This window comes from Trematomus bernacchii, unplaced genomic scaffold (assembly GCF_902827165.1).
Source record: "Trematomus bernacchii unplaced genomic scaffold, fTreBer1.1, whole genome shotgun sequence".
In the NCBI taxonomy this organism is placed as follows: domain Eukaryota; kingdom Metazoa; phylum Chordata; class Actinopteri; order Perciformes; family Nototheniidae; genus Trematomus; species Trematomus bernacchii.
Genome location: NW_022988043.1, coordinates 8,180,935 through 8,200,141, shown reverse-complemented (window position 1 = coordinate 8,200,141; position 19,207 = coordinate 8,180,935). Strand labels below are relative to the sequence as shown.

The 19,207-nt window shown below is 41.9% G+C and overlaps 1 protein-coding gene across 2 annotated transcripts in view; it reads right to left on the bottom strand.

The window, feature by feature from the left end:
- aopep (aminopeptidase O (putative)) overlaps positions 1 to 19,207 on the bottom strand; it is a 68,083-nt gene that overhangs the window by 15,600 nt on the left and 33,276 nt on the right. For both annotated transcript variants that reach the window (XM_034118690.1, XM_034118691.1), the window contains exons 13-14: positions 18,427 to 18,489; positions 16,923 to 17,009 (exon numbers count right to left, since the gene is read on the bottom strand). In XM_034118690.1, the coding sequence (XP_033974581.1) occupies positions 16,923 to 17,009; positions 18,427 to 18,489 (150 nt within the window). The remainder of the gene's footprint in view (positions 1 to 16,922; positions 17,010 to 18,426; positions 18,490 to 19,207) is intronic.

Sequence of the window (19,207 nt, the reverse complement as noted above, 5' to 3'; positions counted from 1 at the left end):
TATTATATAAAAAACTTTGTACACACCAACATGCACACTACACTTCTGTACAAACTGCTGACACGGGTCAGTTTCACCAGTTTCTATATTGAGTTGAGCCTTGCAAGGACCTTTGGGAAATACGCTGCTAAAATGCCCTCTTCACACACTGACCTCTAAACCTCTACAGAACAATGACATACACACACACACACTCACTCTCTCTCACACACACACACACATGTATGAATGCATGCGCAAATATAGACAGTTTACCTCATTGACTGAAAGCTCAATAAGACAAACAGCTATAGTAAACACGAAATATTATGTCCACCACAAACTATACATGAAATCAAAAATATAACTGTGTGTGTGTGTGTATACAGGTATGAATGTGTGCACACTTTTGTACGGTATTATTTCCATGTGAGTGTGAGAGAAATGGTGAGAAAGAGTCATTTTCATGCATATGTGTGGGAGTAGGGGACCATGGGACTGAGCAGCATTAGTCGTGCAACTGCTGCTGTATTACATGTTTGTACAGCATATAGTGAATAGAAGCTTTTAAGCCTTTTGTAGAGAAAATCTGTACACAGTCAAAGCATCAACAGAACTTTTTGGGTGATTTCCAACCTTAAATAGGGGTTGAGCTGCAATAAAGCGAGAGTTAGGGGTTGTGATTCACCGTTGGCTTCTCTAACTTTTTTTTCTGAGAATAGTGTGTCTTAGTGTATGAAAGAAACGTAGTGAAATCTTAAATATTTTCGGTCTATTTCTACAAACCCATCATTTGTTCGGCATTTCCATAGCAACGGCACTGAGAACCACTCTGGGTTCTGTACAGCACAGAGGAGAGCCAGCACATGTCCTTTTAGGGATACGTTACGCATTGACAGGATTGATCCCAAAATATTTACATTTACCTTCAACCACCCCTCACACTCCTCTAGCCTAAAGAAGGCCTGGGGATCTACTGTACACCCCTTTTAGTCCCTTGCTACAACAAGATCATTGCATTGTACGATCTCATCTCCAACCTGAAATAACCTCTGCTAGCTGATTCATCAGTCTCCTACATAACTGCTTCTACTAGCGCTGACTTACAAGAAAAATAACTGCTGTTTTTTTTACTCCCATTTCCTGGCATTTATGGGTTGAAACCCTCAAACTCTATTGGGTTGGTTGTTATGATAATTAGAGCAGCCAGGTGTATTGTTAGTTACTGGTAATAAGAGAAAGAAAAAAGACAAAAACAAAGTTGGAGCAAAAGAGACAAAAAAAGAGAAAAGGCACAAATGTGAGTGTGAAAAAAAGTCAAAATGATTGGACTAACTGACCATAACATCTATACAGTATAATGACTGAAAGGAACATAAAGGAATGCCCTTGGCACCATTACAAGGAGTATAGAGGTGTTGCTCATGCCTTTTTTCTTTCCAAACGTTCCCTCTCGTCTTTCTGTTATTCCCTAGAGTATATCCATACCACCGTGTGCTGCTTGTTCAGTAACACTGCATTATGGGGGTTTGAGACATTGAATAACTGTGACATTATAAAACCAAACTGTGAGAGGCCATTGAATCGTGTGTGCATGCGTGTGTGCGAGATGCCATTCAGCCGCTCGGCTGCCTTTTATTTCTGTCTGACCGCAGGCTCGTAAAAACACATTCTGGCACCAGCAGCTAAAGGCCTCAGCCCACGCCTCAGGTACTAAGGTTTCACTCATTCTTTGCCTCAAATCCCTTCCTTTCTCTCTCCCTCTACCCTCTGTCTCCATGACTGTCTGCTCCCCGTCTCCATATCAACTGCTTTTCACTCTTCTTTTCCCATGGACTGAACTGCGTATCTGGCTTCTACAATCACACCCTGCCACCCCCCCTGGCCCCTTCATTCCTTTATCTCCCTCTGTCTGTCTTTATTTTACACTTGATTTAAAGGCCCAAGCATTCATAGGCTCAAACTACATCCCTGGGTTCAGTTCTTGAGGTGAAACAGTATGAAAAACATCTGTGAAGATTTTGTCAACAGCCATGAAAGCATAAATAGCATCACTAATACTTTTAATTAGACTTTAACTGCACAATACAGCTGCACAGAATAAAAATATCAGGTCAGATGGTCAGGAATAAAACTGCTAAAAGTCTCAAAAGAAGTACAAATATACATGTTTCCTTAATCAATGAATAAAATGTATTTGCAGTCCTACTACTATTTTCAGTAAGCAACATATGACTCTATTCAACTATCACATATATAATCACATGGTAGCAGGATGCTCCCCTCATACAGTAACAGGAGTCTGCTTGATGTAGAACGTGAGAGAGAGAATATAGAATGAGGCAGAGCAGTAATGACAAGACCCTATAAATATAAAAGCTATAAATATGATGAAGTGGCTAAAGAAAATATATATTCATACACTGTGGGGATATGGTACTGCAATCTTGTGGCCTCACAAGGTCTAAAAAGACATTATAAAAAGGCTTGCTGACATCATAGGTTTTGTAAACCAATTTCGGGAAATGGATTTGAGCAAATACACACACAGGGGATGCTGAAAGGTTATCTGTGAGTCACATGGTACGCTTTCAACTCGTGAAATGGAGCCGTCTTCTCCGCCGACATCTCCTGGAATGATGTCACACCTGCTGCTGCAGCAGCACGTGACGACCTAAAAGATAGTGTCGGTCACAGACTAATGACCTTGGCAATGACCTTAATCTATGGCTGTCTATCTGCAATCTATTAACAGCATTCAATCTTTGTTTTGCCATTTTAGAAAACACCTTTAATCAACAACCACGACATCTACGGAGAGCTGTTTGAGGGTGTGTGTATTTGTGTTTGGACCTGGCTGTTGCAATCAGTCTTGAACCTAATCAGGAAGCAAAATATTGAGAGGGCTTTTGAGAGAGTCGGACACAGTGGGACAGGAGACAAATGTCGAAAAAGACGCAGAAGAGGCAGAGAGCTTTTCAAGTTTTGACCTTGCAATCAGGACGATAGTCTGAATCAATTGTCTCATCAATGTGTCTACTGACACAAACACATGGGCTGACAACAGTGCCAGTGTCAGGAATGGGAATATAATGGGAAACAAATATATTCACAGCACGTCCAATACTTTGCAAATCAACAGAGTCCAATTACAAAACAAACAAGTCTATGTGCCTCATTTATAATGTGAAAGTCAAGTATACTAGATACATTTTTGATCATGAAATGATAAGTATTCACATTAAAGGGTCAGTACGTGCCCTACATGAAGGTGTGATGTGTGCTTCTTCCCAATTCCCCAATATTGATGCCCATGCATGTTTGTATTAATGAGCGTGTTTGATCAGCTGCTGGTTGTTAGGACGGGTATCCCCCCACCCAATCTTCCTTCCTGGCCTACAAATTCATAGTCTCAGGCCAATCAAAAGCAGCTTGGGGTCACAGCAGGGTTGAGAGTCAGGGGTTAAACTGAAAAAGCACACACAGTGGGCCCGGTGGTGGGGAAAGACTACTCGCTTTGAGAAGGAATCAACCAGGCAAACATACGCTCACGCACACACCAGTTACAACAGTTAGTACATATGTACTTTCCACAGACATGAGGCATGCCATCTCTGTTCCATCAGATAGCTTTTAACACTTTGTTCTTTCTTAGTGAAGCAGCAGAAGGTGGGCCGTTTGTTATGTACAATTCTATGTTCCTGCAATTTGGCATTGATCATGAAGGCAATTAACATGTTTTCTCTCCTACTCATCACCGCTCTGACTCATACTCATTCACACATATACGCACCTCCCAAACAGGGGAAGTTTAATTAGTCTCTGGCACTTTGCGCTTTTGACGCATGCCACAAATCTAACTGTCTCCAGTGGATGCCTCCCTGGCCTCCCTCTTACCATTCCTCCTCCTCCCACAAGCCGTTGCTCCATTCGCGATGGAGACACAAACAACTCCTCAAACACTTTTTTACAATTTGGAAAGCACAATTCCCCTTTAGAAAAGTACTTGTCCATTCTTGTGCTACTGTTGTTCAGACATACAGTACATGTCCTCATTGTCAGCAACACCAGAAGAGCATAACAACCCCCTCAGTTCCATCTGCAGGGGCCCTAACCAACCAGTAGGAGTCACAACCGGGGATTGACCCCAGCTCTCGGTTGTTGTGCCCCTGCACCACCCCTATGCCTTTGAAAGAGAGAGGCCTTTGAAAGAGAACTGGAACAAAAGGACTCTGTTTGTGTGCGATAGAGAAAAATCTGTAACATTTGTACTACAGTGACACATCCTAACAGCTGGACGTCATCTTAGACAAAGAGAGAGGTGAGGAGAAAGGGATGGTGGATTCTTCTGTGTAAAAACATATGGACATCCTGATGGAGACAGATACTCCTCTAATAAAAAAATGAAACCACAAAACTTATCCTCTACCATGGCTTTTAATATATATAGAATATAGTTGAATGTATATTTCAATGTGCAGAAGACCTTAATTGAAAGCTGTGTTTCTTTCAATATACACATACATCAGTAACCTGTATTTAAAGTTATAAAAAAACAATGGCTCTTGAGACTGAGAGCTACGGACTGGCTGGGGTAGTCTGAACATTACCACAATTAAAATATCATCAGTCAATAATTAGGATACATTTACAATGTGTATTCATGTGAATATATGTTGCTGAAGGTTTTAAAGTAATACAATTCATTGAGTACAACGGTTATATTAGAATATATCTTGCTCTGAAACAATCACTAGGTTTTATTTTTTTATAAGAAAGTGTTAATATTGATTGTAGATACATATGTTTTAAGGGTTTTATTTAATGTTAAATGTAAATGTTCGTACCATGATAACTTTAAGGTTCTTTATCACTGTGTGAGACTTATCGAGCCCAATTTTTGGGGGGTTAAGACAATTAGCAAGATGCAGCTTGGTCTAAAGCTAGTCATGTTGTTTTGTGTGTCTGGACACAATTTTGATCCGAGTTCCTATTACATATCCATTCTTGTTGTTGATGTTTCCAAATTTTACTAGAGAGCTTAGGATGGACCATATCCTGCTTCAGTGGATTTTCTTTCTGGAATGAACAATATGTTGAGGGAAATCTGATCTTAATCCAAAATCATCATTGACAAACACTCCGTCTATTATTTTGCAGATAACCGCCCACTCCCTGAACACATAAGGTAGGGAAGTATGAAATGTGACTATGGCTGAAAATAGCAGAGCGCCAAGTTTTAATTTCCTCATGTAATTTGTTCTGGCCTGATCCTGAGAGGGTGAGAGCAGCCTAGGGGCCGAGGCTAAATAAAATAAAAAAACTGTGGCTACCAGCCACACTGCAGTTTCCTTTAAGTTGAGGATAAATATTATTGGTGTGTGCTGCTCTTGATTATAATAACAACTAGGGTTAATCAGGCACAGAGACACACAGAAATCCCCTAAAGGGTTAAAATGTTTGACAGCTCAGGCAATTGTTGGACATTTTACCATGCCATTTTGTAGAGGTTAGGTTAATAAATGTCAAGACACAAACTGAAGGCAAAATACTCTTTTAAGCGCACGCACGCACCCGCACAAGTACGGACACACACACACACACACGCATACACAGGCAGCTAGGATTTGTCCATTCAAGCCGGGTTTAGCTGGATGACAACAATAACAGGGCTAATACACAAACTGACAGTGATGAACTCAAGTGCGGAGTGATAGCATCTACGTTTGTTGAAAGATACCATGAAAAACAGAGGTAGCAATACAGAGCAGGAGCAGAAAAGATGGGATGACTCTGACAGGCAGAGTCCAACAAGAAGCGGGAGTAGCAGCAAAAAGAGGAGACAGAGAGAGTCTAACATAGCCAGAGACATCAAGAGAAAGGTCATGTTCAGGAAGAGACTCTGAGTGTGTTGTTCTGCATGTGTGTTGTTGGTAATGGTGTCTTTGCGTGTGTGTGCAGTGTACAGTATGTGTGTTGTCTCCTGTGTGAACTCCTAGCTGGATGGGTTTAGGCAGTTTGAGCTGACAGAGGTATGTGGGATGGACTGAGCCCAGATATCTGCTGCACAGACAGACACGCACACACAGCTGTGGAGTCATGCAGCACCACGGAGCCACACAAAAACCACACAAACACACAGATAGTTAGAAACAGAGGTAGATATTAGAGACTGACAGAAGACACCACAGAAATAGAAGAGAGATGGAGTAAGAGACAGACATCCAACAAAAAAGAAATTCAAAACGTGTTGTCTACTTTGCAAAACCCCAGGAAGACAATCCGTCTGTCTTTTTCCTATGATAAGACCACATCCAGCTTATGATATCCCAGCCTGGGGAGTTTGGAGCTGTCGCCTTCAGTGTGTCTGTTGGCAACAGCTAAACAGCTTCTATGTGTCTGAAAAGATAACTCCAGAGTTTTGGAAAGATTTATACAATAGTGCTATGTTGTCATCCCCTGGCTGTGTGAATGTCAGTATACATTGTTCAGATAAAGGACATGTGCCGCTACTTTACAGAACTTTATTCCATGTAACAGGAAAATGATAAGCTCAGGAAAACTAAGAATTAGTAATGCTTCTGTATGTTTAGTGGTAGCAACATTTATTGAGCTGTAACCAATAGCTAGCAAGATAGATAATCTATTATCCATTAAAGTCATTTGGGAAGAAGACATGCCGAATGTTCCCTAAACAAATTATTCAAACCAGTTTCAGTCTTGGAGTATTTTTCTGACCATCTATTGTGAGACCATCTATCTGTCTTTGCTTTTCCAGAATTGTGTATTGGTTTAAGATTAGCAGAGCACAAGTGATCATATAGTCAGTGGCGGCTCCAGAGTATTTTTGTTGGGTAATCTATGGTAGGGCTAACCCATACAGTGGTGGGGCTCAAGTCAGTATTTGCAATGTAATTACATACACACTATATCGCCCCCCTTGACAGTGAAACGCCACGCGTGAGGTTTAGATTATTTCCCTGTCTCAATCCAAATTGAACTGTATGAAATAAAAAGGCACATTTGTCTTGTAGTAAATAAAAAGGGCGACCTGGAGCCAATCCTGCAATTTCCCCACAGGTGAAAGAGTTGACATGCTGAAAACTCAACCCCTGCAGGGGGGGGGGGGTCTGGGGGGATTCTCCCCCAGGAGATTTTTGGAAATACTAAAACATAAAATACACATTCTGGTACTCTCTTGAGAAGAAAAATAAATAAATCTATTACTACACATTTAAAAAAATGAATGCCATTTTAGTGTTTTGTTACTTTGTTCTGAAAGCTGAACCTGCTGCTCCTCACAGAGAGAAGAGGGAAGAGGCTGTGTGAATTACTTTACATTGTGGATAAGGGTGGATAGCCCCCATTGTTCTGTGTGTCAAAATGAAAGACAGCCCACACACCTATCAATCATCAAACCGTGGGGTCTTATTTCATTACGTGTTGATTTCTATCAACACGTAATGTTGTATCGATGTATATAGAGATGTACTACAGCAAAAGTATTCTCCGTCGGGACTTCCTGCAACAACACCACGCCGTTATCGTGATTCTGATTGGCCAGAAGACATTATCAAAGATGTTTTATTGAGAAGACGATCACTACGTGACAAAAGTTTTCAAAACCGTTTCTAGTCTTCGGTATTTCCAGACAAGTGGCTACTGAAATCAATCTTACTAACTGCTGTCTGTGCAATTTACTCCGCGCGAGTTGGCGGACTTTATTTTGCTTACTTTAACATCATTTTTCATGGTGGGGCTAAGGTGGGGCTAAGCCATTTCTTGGTATGGCTGTAGCCTACCCCAGCCATACCCTGGCGCCGCCACTGCATATAGTATAAATACAACTGTGACCTCTGAAATGAGAAAAATAAGATCACAAGCCACGCAGCCTCTGTGTAGACCAGATCCCCCTAAACACTGTCAGATCTTTTAGACACTTACTTATTGGTTTCATGTGCAGGGATTTATGTAATCTTCAGTGTCTATCCTTGTAGTATACAGCTGACATTACTTTGTGTGTGTGTGTGTGTGTGTGTGTGTGTGTGTGTGTGTGTGTGTGTGTGTGTGTGTGTGTGTGTGTGTGTGTGTGTGTGTGTGTGTGTGTGTGTGTGTGTGTGTGTGTGTTGACGAGGCTAATTGCGTCAGGGCTGTCTGAGGGTGCTGTCGGCTCCCAAGTCATTACCGGGAAAGACAGATGTTTTAGCACTCAGTACGCCACTTTCATACACACACACACAAACACAACATTACGTACTGTACCTATGAAAGCTATGAGGTGACGCCTAAATCAGGTTTTATGTGAAAAGCATTGATTCATTTCCAACCACTAAAATGCCAGCTCCATTTTACAGCCCAGCCCAATATTGAACATGACTCCAGACAAATATCTGGCTAAAGCATCACTAGGTTTAACACCATGACCCCCATGCTAAAGTGCGTTTTTATAGCACAGCCTTATACTCAATGGCTAAATGTGTGTTTGAATTGACTCCAAAATGAACAACGTGTATTTTTATGCTTGTTTTGTACATATTGTGGCAGCCACATTCAGCAGGCGGCGTTTTTCTCTCTCTCTGCCCTGATGTGTTTTCCATGTGTGCTGGAAAGACAAACACAGCTGCACTTTAATGACACTCAAAGGCTTCTGGGATTCAGAATATATGTGTGTGTGTGTGTGTGTGTGTGTGTGTGTGTGTGTGTGTGTGTGTGTGTGTGTGTGTGTGTGTGTGTGTGTGTGTGTGTGTGTGTGTGTGTGTGTGCGTGCATGGGTGTGTCTTTCAATGGTATTTTAGAGCAGCTATGCAATGAAATAGCTTGTCAGCATTGTCAATCCTGACTGTTGATCTCTTTACACCCCCCTTTCTTTAACTGTATACTCCCATATTCATCATCAATTTACATAAATACACACACACATGCATGCAGGCGGACTGTAGGGAGTCCCTGGACTCCCTACACTCAGGACTGAGACAGTGAGCTTAAAATGACCCCGAAAACAGAAGTGCTGCTGAGTGATAAATGAGACAAATACACTCTCTCCCTGTTACTTTTTTTCTGTCTTGCTCTCTCCCATTAACACAACACAAATGGAGCCATCTCCTCTCTCTCCTTCCTTCCCGTCTCTACAAATTAATCTTCCCATCTCCAGTGCTTGCACCACTGATAACTTTCTCTAAGATTTTCACTAGATATCAAAAGGGAAAACAGCTTTTCTTTCCTCTCCATTAGCAGATTTGAGAAACTTTGGATAAAATAAAATAAAACATTGGAGCTAAAATATCCTGATTTGTATTATTTATTTGTATTGTAAAAGTGTTTTGAGATTGGATTAAATTGGATGTGACAGAACTACAGCATCGCAATGCATCAGTCAGACAAAACACAGTTCCATCTGTCATGTACACTTTTACACACAGTGGATTTTACTGGTGGATCAGTCAGTTTATACAATAATATCCTGTCATACCACGGCATGACTTTTACAAGTTAAACTCTGGGGTAATATATAGTGAAAGCAGTACCAGTTACCATTGCAATAAACCATGTGTACATACAGCTGTGTATACGTTCTGTGGAAGTAGTCTTCAGATTTATAGCTTTATACATGAGCTTTGTCACAAAACAAAAAAGGAAAAGACCCCACTTTTTTTAAAACAGGCACACAAGTGGACTGGAAGGTTTCATTGACAGGTAACGCTGGATCGCCAGCTTGTTGACTGAAAGTCTTTGTGAGTGAAGGTTGAATCAAACAGCAGTTGTGTGCCACACTAATCCTTTCATTCCTACACAATCTGTTTTAGCACTTTTTAAGTTACTGCATAAAATGACAAAGCCAGTAGGATGCTTTTATTGTTTCTTTAAGATGTTCTGGACTCATTCTCTTTCTCCTCCGATTCTCTTACTCCTTCATATCTCTCACTGAGGTCATGAGTTCAGCCTTGAGGAAACTTTTATCTAGTGTACTTAAATGATGCCATACATTATTGTGTAGCTGCAGTATATGTGTGTGTTTTTGTGTTCTTTTGTGTCATGCATGTACAGTACGTAAGTAGATAACAGTATGACTCTGCTGCCATCTGACCGCAGTTTGGCTTTTATCCATGTATTTTATACCTGTTGTGTTTATTTTATTATCTTTGCTTTTTAAAATGCCTGTTTTTAAATGCCTTTTTATAATGTTCTTCCACTGTATTTATTCTTAAATGTTTTTTATTCTATTTTGTAAAGCACTTTGGGTTGCCGTGTGCTGAAAGGTGGTGTATAAATAAACTTGCCTTGCCTTGATGAAATCCTGTCTCCTGTCTACAAACCATTCAGGAAGCAGTTGAAACTCCAACAGTAGGTACATCAAAGTGGAACACAGCTAATAAGCTATGATAGCTTCCTCTTGTGTCCTTAATTATATTATTTAACCACTATAAGCCCATGATCATAGACGAGAAATGAAAATAAATGCATCCTCAAGCTAATTTTCCTCTTCACCATGGCCATCTTTTACATATGTGCATGGCGGCCGTTGCTGCACAAATCCACCGGTTTATTTGGCAACCCATCACTTGTGAACAACACCTCAGCCCTCAGCCTCACTGCATGAAGTCTCTATCAATGGAACAAACACCACCAAAGCAGTCTAGAAGGATCTTACAATATGGTTAAAATGAGTCCAGAGAACTGACGCATCGCTCTTTGACATGTCATCTGAAACCAGCCTTCCATGAAAGGTCCAAATCAGAGGCTTGATGCTTCCGACAGCACAGCAAACCCTCCGTCACGACGAGCTAAGGAGTACAGCAAATGAATTGGACCCATAACAGTGAGACATATAGCCACATAATAAACTCCCTGTGACAGCTTGTCAAACTGCCACTTAAATATTCTATTAAAGCTACAGGATGGATTCTGTTGCATGACGTCTGCATGTGTTGCCATATGCAGAGCTCAAGTTTTACTTTTATGAAAAGAAGGGGTTGTGGCTCACTACAGTGGACTGAGTGTCTGAGCAGCTCTTAGCTGATTCCCAGTTGGTCTGATAATGGAGAAACACACAAGCACACGAAGGCACACACACACACACACACACACACACGCACGCACGCCGACCATTTCCCTTCCTGATGTGATGAAGTCTGGCCGGAAACAGTCATTTCCCTGAATGTTCCCATCTCTCCTCCGGCACACTCCCTCATCCCTGATTCATTGCCAATAAATCACGGGAAGAGAGAGAGAGATAAAGCAAGAGGGAGAAAGAAGGAGAGAGAGAAAGAGAGAGAGAGAGGGACAGAGTGAGAAGCAGAGGAATATAAACAGAAAGAGAAACAGGGCAAGTAAGAAAATGTGCACGAGAGAGTAGGGGAGAAGGAAGTGGAGACGCTGTCGTTATAAACCGAGAGACAGAGCACTGGAGATAGGAAAACAAGAGATGAAGGAAAACCAGATGTGTTCTCGTCAACGCCGCTCAGGGGTAGAGTTCTCATTGCCAAATATGACTAAGTATACTTTGAAAACAACAGCAACAACAATACCATAAAAACATAAAGACATGTTCCTTAGTTCATGGGAACTAAGTTGACAAACAGAATGAAAGGAGATGTATATTGCCCGAGAAAAACAGACAAGGGTGTTGGGTAATTTTCCATTGAAGCTTTTTTAATCATGGCCACTTTATTATACTTGTGCATACACATTTAAATCCATGCTGGCAAAACATGTTCTAAGATTAAAGCCAGTGAGTCTTTTTCACAAATGAGCACAGACTAAAATGGTAGAGTACTGTTCGCCACTTGCCCACCAAACTGTGAAGGCTTTTTGATCGAGACCTCCTGCTGTTTACCCTCCCACAGGGGCTCCAGTCACTACCTCCTCTTTTGAACCACCAACATCGCATATCAGCACACAAGGGATTTCAGTCACCATGCACTTGAGCTCCGTTTATTTCTCTGTGTTAACATTATCTCCTTAAATAGAGCTTGTACCTGTGTTATTTAAACTCTAAGGTATTTAGTTCATGGCAGTAGAGTAATGCAACTTGAATTCGGAAAACAAATCAAGGTCCACTTTATTTCCTTTCAATTTGGATGAGTGGTATAACGTCTTCAATAAAGCCTGCGTCACACTGTCCCGAAATTGACACCAGATGGACACACGATAAAGGAAATGTTCAAATTCGGCTCTGATCGTAACAACATCGGGCCATTCGTGAGGGCATCTTAAGCCATCGTATGACCGCCGGTGGAGTTTCTCAGGCTCCGGCAGCAACTTCGTGAGTGGTGGCAAAATCTTTGGCATGCCAAAAAATTGCCGAAGGACCTTGCGAAGGTTCATTTTCGTGTTGAATTCGTGTGTCCATTTTGCCCTTCGTAAGGCACTCGTGAGGGCATCTCGTCAAATCGTGTCATCTTCGTCTGATCATCGGTGCCATCGGGCATTTTTCGCCTCACGAAGACAATACGAAGGAAACAAGAAGCTGCCCGATTGAAGGCAACACGACTACGTGAAGCCCTCGCAATGCCGTCGTGTAGCCATCGTATTATAGTACGATGACATCGAGATTGCATTTATTGCACAACAAAATCATGTAAACATATTATGTAAATAACCCAATTTGTGTTCTGTGAAACTGAAAAGGATATTACATTGTTTTTGTTACTTTCGTTGCAGTTGTCTGTCTTAAATGTAATTTAGGTTAACTTCCTGTTTTATTTAGATGCTTTCATTTTGAAGGCGAGTTTACGCTGTTGACAGGAAGTTGTTGTTTCTATGGAAACAACATGACGGAGATAAGTAATATCTTCTAATCTACATATAAAGAGGGAGAAAGTAAAGAATAAAGTGTTTAAATGTTAGCACCCCCCTCTTACGTTGAGTCTGGATACATTCTAAATCATCAGTAAAGTCTACGACCATATTTTCGTGTGTGGTTCGGGTGCCATCGTGTGGCCTTCTGTAGGCATCGTACTTGCTTCGGCTGTTGCTTGGCTCTTGACCAACTTCGGGGCCATCTTCGTGCGAAGTTCACAATTCCATATTCGTGTGTCCATCTGGTGTCAATTTCGAGACAGTGTGACAGGGGCTTAACAGAAAGCAAGTCAATTGGCCTTTGACTAAGAACTTCTAAATAGACCTTGATTAAAGTTATTTTTTGTAAGACCTGAGGTACGACTCAATCTCCAATCAGTCTTTTCAAAATACTCAAAAAGATCTTTAGCAGGTATAAAAGTGGACTGGACAGCCTGCTTTAAATACAACATTTGTCTCACACTTGACAAATACAAAAAAAAAACATTAATGTTCAACTGACGACACTGTACGGTTTGAAGACCTGCTGTTCTTCTTAACCTGTTGTTGACATTTACTCAGCCACAAACATAAATCTGGTGGTAGGTGTTTCCACAGTAACCAATAGCATCGACCAGGAGGGTGCAGATTTCCAAGTAGGTGCAAATGAGGTGACAGAGTGACACTGATGAGATGGAGGCTGACTCATGATCCACCTATTCTGCTGCATCTGTGAAGTTATCATGAAAGATGTCCCTGCTCTGACATATATTCCCTTAACCATGGGCCCAACCATGTACATAGGTTGACATTGTTAGCTGTGCCTCCAAAAATAAATATACAAATAGGCATATTATTGTATATCACATGTCGATGTATCCTTGGGCAAGATACTTAATGATGAGTTGCTCCCGATGGCATGGCCAACCGTGGGTGTGCATGAAGGTTAGCTAAAAACAGTGTGGGACAGAACAATTTCTGCAGGAATCCGAAGAATCCAAGATTACACCATTCCCCAGATATGTTTATCCAGGAAGAGCTACATAAACACTCTCTATTTATACAGAACCTTATCACATCTACACTAAAGGCACTGGGAAAATATATTGTATTTTGATGCACAAGTGTAAAATAAGACTACATAAATCTTGGCCCTTTATTACAGTAACATTAAGAACTTAAAAATCTATTTAGAATTTTGCCGGTTATGTATATGTGTTAAGAATAATGTTTAGGAATAGCTGCATGTGTCAGGCATTAAGCCCATTCTGCAGGCTAGTTGATTCATGAAGTCTGAGAGTATTGAACCACTGTAAAGCCTTCTGAGGTTTTAGAAAAGGTTTAGGTTTATCATACCTATCGATCAACTTTGAGGAATTTTACCGTGGAGTCCAGTTGATCAATATGTTCCCCAGATCAATGAAGACTTACAAACAGCAACTTTAAAAAGAGCAGAGGAGTCTGTCGTTGCCAGAAAAGTTGGCCACGGTCTTCTGCTATTCACATCCTAGCCTACAGGGTTTCCTGTCCTGAACTGCAAGGGCAGACGAAGCCTCTCATTACGGAGACCGCAGATGAAAATGAGAGCAAAATGAGGCCCATTACCACACGGGCGTGACTAATATCCCTCTACAGACATCTCCACACACACTGGACACACGCACGCATATATAATCGCACACGTGTACAAACGCAAGCATCTAGATGCATGTGAATCAATAACGTATCACAGAAACAAAGACGACAGGAAGTTGTTAATAAACGTTGGCTCTATAAACCAGATCTCAAGGCTGCTCTGTGGGGGGAGTTTGGCGCGATCCACTTTGTGCACCTATAGGTTTACGAGTGTGTGCGTATATTCCCTAATCATCCATGATGTCATTAGCGCTAAATGCAACCGTGGCGCAGCCCAATACTTGGCAACTAAATGTCCTACCTTCATTATTCCTCCATCGCCTTTTTTTCCTCTCTAATCGCTATTATCTATTTGGCCAATCCAGTAATATTTCATCTCTCGTGTGCTTCTCTCATCTTCTCAAATATCCACTCTGCTCTTCATATCCTTAAATGCCCCAGCAGATGCATTACTTACTGGAAATCATAATAATCAACCTCTAACCAACCACTAGTCTCGCTCTTGCCCCGAACATCAGCTCCTAAAATCCTTTCTTACCAAGTTCTGTTCTCGGTGTTGCTCTACTTCTCTACTTCTTCATCTACTCTTTCCATTCGTCATTCCATCACCTATTTTACTCAAATCCTCTACTAACTAATTTCCCTTTGTATGTTTCCATCTAACTGCTACATTTTGTGGTTTAAAGCCATATTTCCTTTCCAATTTGAATAACACTAAAAGATAACCACAAGGGATACATATTGCCCAGCGGTAGCATAAAGTGCTGTTTTTCATATCTAATTCTCATTTCTCTATGCTCCAGTTGTATCTTCGTTACGATTAATCACAACTTTTTCTTCCTTGTCTACTTTTCAGTCTCATGTTTTTTAAGTCTTAACCCCCCTCCATTCTTCTTTCCTCTTTTTCCGATCGGGTCTGCTGTGTGATTTATAGCCTTGTAACAGGCTGGTATACGTGGGTAAGAGAAAGGGAGGAGAGGTAGATGAAAAGCGAGTAGAAAATGGGCTGTTTGAAGTACATGAAGGAGTAATATAAAATACACCTGGTCCATCCATGGGGCACTCTCTGTACACCGCAACAAAGGGAAGGGAGGGAGACGTAGAGGAGGAGAGAGGAGAGGGCCGGGCCGCAGGGGGAGAGAGGTGCATGGAAAGGGGGGAGGGTTCACTTCGTGTTTCCTTTCAGGATGGCTTTTATGTCGTAACTTCAAACGCTGACCTCCCACATCCCCGCCCCCTACATCTCCCCCTCTCCCTCGCTCCATCCGTCCGTCCATTCAACCCTCCCTCGTCTTTCTCACTTTTGTGTATGACCAAGTGGACAGTAATTGGCTATTCTTTCATGAGGCTGATTTCAGCACTCTCTGCCCCCAAGAGGAAGAGGCCCTTTAGCTGCCCCTTAGAAGTAAGTGTATTTGTGAGCATGTGTGTACGTTACCAATATGCCAGACGGTAGGTATCAGGTGGTTAAAGGGGCTGCACTGGCTGCCAACTCTACAGGCATTTCATTCACTCTGCACCCCAAATTACAACACAGGAATTGGGAGGTAATACGATCCAGAAAAAAAACATGTTCCAACACAAGGTTTTGGTGAAATATCCTTTGGATTTTAGGTAAAGCTCGAAATAACTTTGGTAATGAATAAAACTTAAATTACAAGTGTTGAACGGACATTAATAGGCCTAAAAAGTAAATGCATATGTACAATATTCTTGGTAATGAATAACTGTTTGAATTAATGTTTTACTTTTCCTTACAAAGTTTTATTCAAAGACACCCAGGGGCACTAACTTATTCATGCTGTAAAATGCACTGCACAAAAAAAATGCGTTTCCTACAGTCTACAAAATCTGAGCATATTAAGAGTGATATATAAAAGCTGCTCTACTCTCACTAATGACTTCTGGCCCTCTGTGGCTTATAGATCAGTGTGCGTTCATTAATGATGCAGGCGTGTGTGCAAGAGTGTGTGTCAATTAGTGGGTGGGGGGGATTAGCCATCCCTAGAGAGAACTAATTAACACTACACACACGGGCAAACCCATCTTTTTGGGATATTTTTCATGGAAATCATTTTATTTGGAAGGAAACCGCGTGAACTTAAAGGAAGTATGGAAAGAGAAAAAGGGATACAGTTCAAGACCAGATTCAAAACCACAATGTTGAGGCCAAACGGTCCCCACCCCCTCCAGACAAACATAAACACCAGCCCACACATTGGCCATGACCACACACACAGAAGAAGCAGAGGGTATGTGAGGTATACAAGCTCTTAAAAGGTTAAATATGTGTGCGACACAACATAAACACAGACTTAAAGAACAGGCTAGCCTGTCCTCGCAGACACAACACATAAACAGAATTGGGAGATGATTATGTTTTAACAATAGTGCTGTACAGCTCTTAAAAAATCCCAGCTAATTTATAATAAGCCAAAACCCAGATGGGGAGCTAAAGTTTTTCAAAAAAGAAGGGAACGAGCAAAGCTGAGGAAAGGTTGATAGAGGTATTAAAGTAGAGTGCCTCCTACCTCTTTGTAGTTCACCTTGGGCTCTATTCTCTTCCGCTTTCTGCCCTTCCCCTGATGGCTCTGACTGAGGAGAATCCATTTTACAACCTGCGGAAGGAGTACGGGTGTGAGTGTGGGGGGGGGGGGGGTGAGGTAAGGTAAGGTAGTCAAGGCGGGAAAAAGAAGACAAGGTAGTTAGAGACAACAAAGTGATTTTGAGCGAGAGGAGTTGAGGCAGTGTGAAGGCGAAATGGAAAAAAAGAAGAACATGAGAGAAGTAATCAGAAAGGTGTAATGATGACACAGAGGGAGAAAAAGGGAGAGAGGGGAGAAAGGAGAGGGTGTAAGAGAGTGAATGTTATATCCAATAGCAGAAAGTAAATATAAACAGACTTAATGCACACTTTCCATCTCTCATGTGGAAAGGCATGCATTAATATACATATATCTACTCTCACTGGCAGGCAAGCCTTGACAGAGCGTCAAGTAGACACACACACACACACACACACACACACACACACACACACACACACACACACACACACACACACACACACACACACACACACACACACACACACACACACACACACACACACACACACACACACACACACACACACACACACACACACACACACACAAATGAACAACAGTCTAAAGGGGTCCGTCTCTCCCTCTCTCACACACACACGCACTTTTATTCCAACCTTTCAGCGCTCAATTGTGCTCCATATATAACCACACAAACGGCCGGCTGGGACAAAAGAGTAATAGTGAAAGTATGTAACTGTGACGGAGCCTGGAGCGGAGCAACTCCCTACACCATAGATCTCCATTAAACAGACAATCAAGGCCAAACTCTATCTCCTCTCCCCCACTTCACTTTGTATCTCAGAGTAACACAGTTTGAACTGTTAAAAAAGTGAGGTTTTACATCAGCACACAAAGTGTACAAGTCATTTCTAAGATGCAAAAGCATTCAATCATTCTTTGCGTTTTAAGTAATTTAGAATACCTTTGACAAATATACTCTTCAGGTCTGATTGTATTGTACTTCGAAAACACAAATGAATGGGGACATTGGATAATAAAGGCAAAACAATTAAGAAAACTACGGGAAATATGATAGGCAGCACAGAATGACACGCAACAGATGTACAGCGCTGTGTGCCGCACTTCACTCAGAGACAGACAGAGGGAGAGATGGAAACAGGGAGAAAATGAAAAAGGAGAGGTAGATGAAGCGCAACTGAAGTAAAGATAAGAGATGGTATCAAACATTGTGAAACAGAGCGTATGAATGAGACAGGAGAGGAAAAACAGACAAGACAGTACAGAGAAATACAGGCAGAATATTTGAGTGAAGGAAAAGAGAGAGGTGAGAGTCAGAATACAATCATATCAACCAATCAAAGCTGCTAGACTTCAAATCTGAGAGCTGACCCCGAGTCTGTCTGCCACTCCCCGAAGACCAGAAGAAGAAACTGGGACATAGAGAAGAGGGGGAGAGAGTCCTTACCTCTGCTTTGACTTCTTCCACCAGCCTCGCCTGTGACCACACGGCGCTTCTTTCATACAGCCACTGAACGGAGAGAAGAAGGGAAAGCTGTGAGCCGGGAGTGGAATGCTTTGCAGAAGCACAGTAAGAGAGAGAGAGAGAGAGAGAGAGAGAGAGAGGAGGAGAAGAGAGGGAGAGAGAGAGAGAGAGAGAGAGAGAGAGAGAGAGAGAGAGAGGAGAGAGAAGAGAGGAGAGAGAGAGACCGAAGCCAAGCAGGAAGGGGAGGGAGAGGTGGGATGAGGAGGGAGTAGGTGGTGAGTGGCGATCACTTGTTCCTCTGGCGGAAACTCGCCAATTGACTTCAGAGGATGAGGGAAAGGGGAAGGAGAAAAGAAAAAAAAGAGGAGAAGGAGGAAGGAAAACATCATGTCAATAACAACAACAGGACGGACAGTTACCTCCTCCATGCAAACACACACCTACGCACAGAGCAGCTACACAGCACAAACACACAGCACTTACTCTCTAACCTTATTAAGGCTTTCAGCTGCTCGACTGATGCTGATGACAGTGAGGGGTTGTGTGTGTGAGAGCGTGGTTATGCTAGTGCGTGTGTGTGGTGGGAAAATAAGAAGAAAGACAGGTAGTGCAGGAAAGCAACGTGTTATTAATGTCACACACACACACACACACACGAGAGAGATGCAGCATGATATTCATACTATCTAGGATACACACACATAGGCCCCCGCACACACATTCAGCTGTTAATGCTGTTACCATAGCCACACACAAAGTTCAA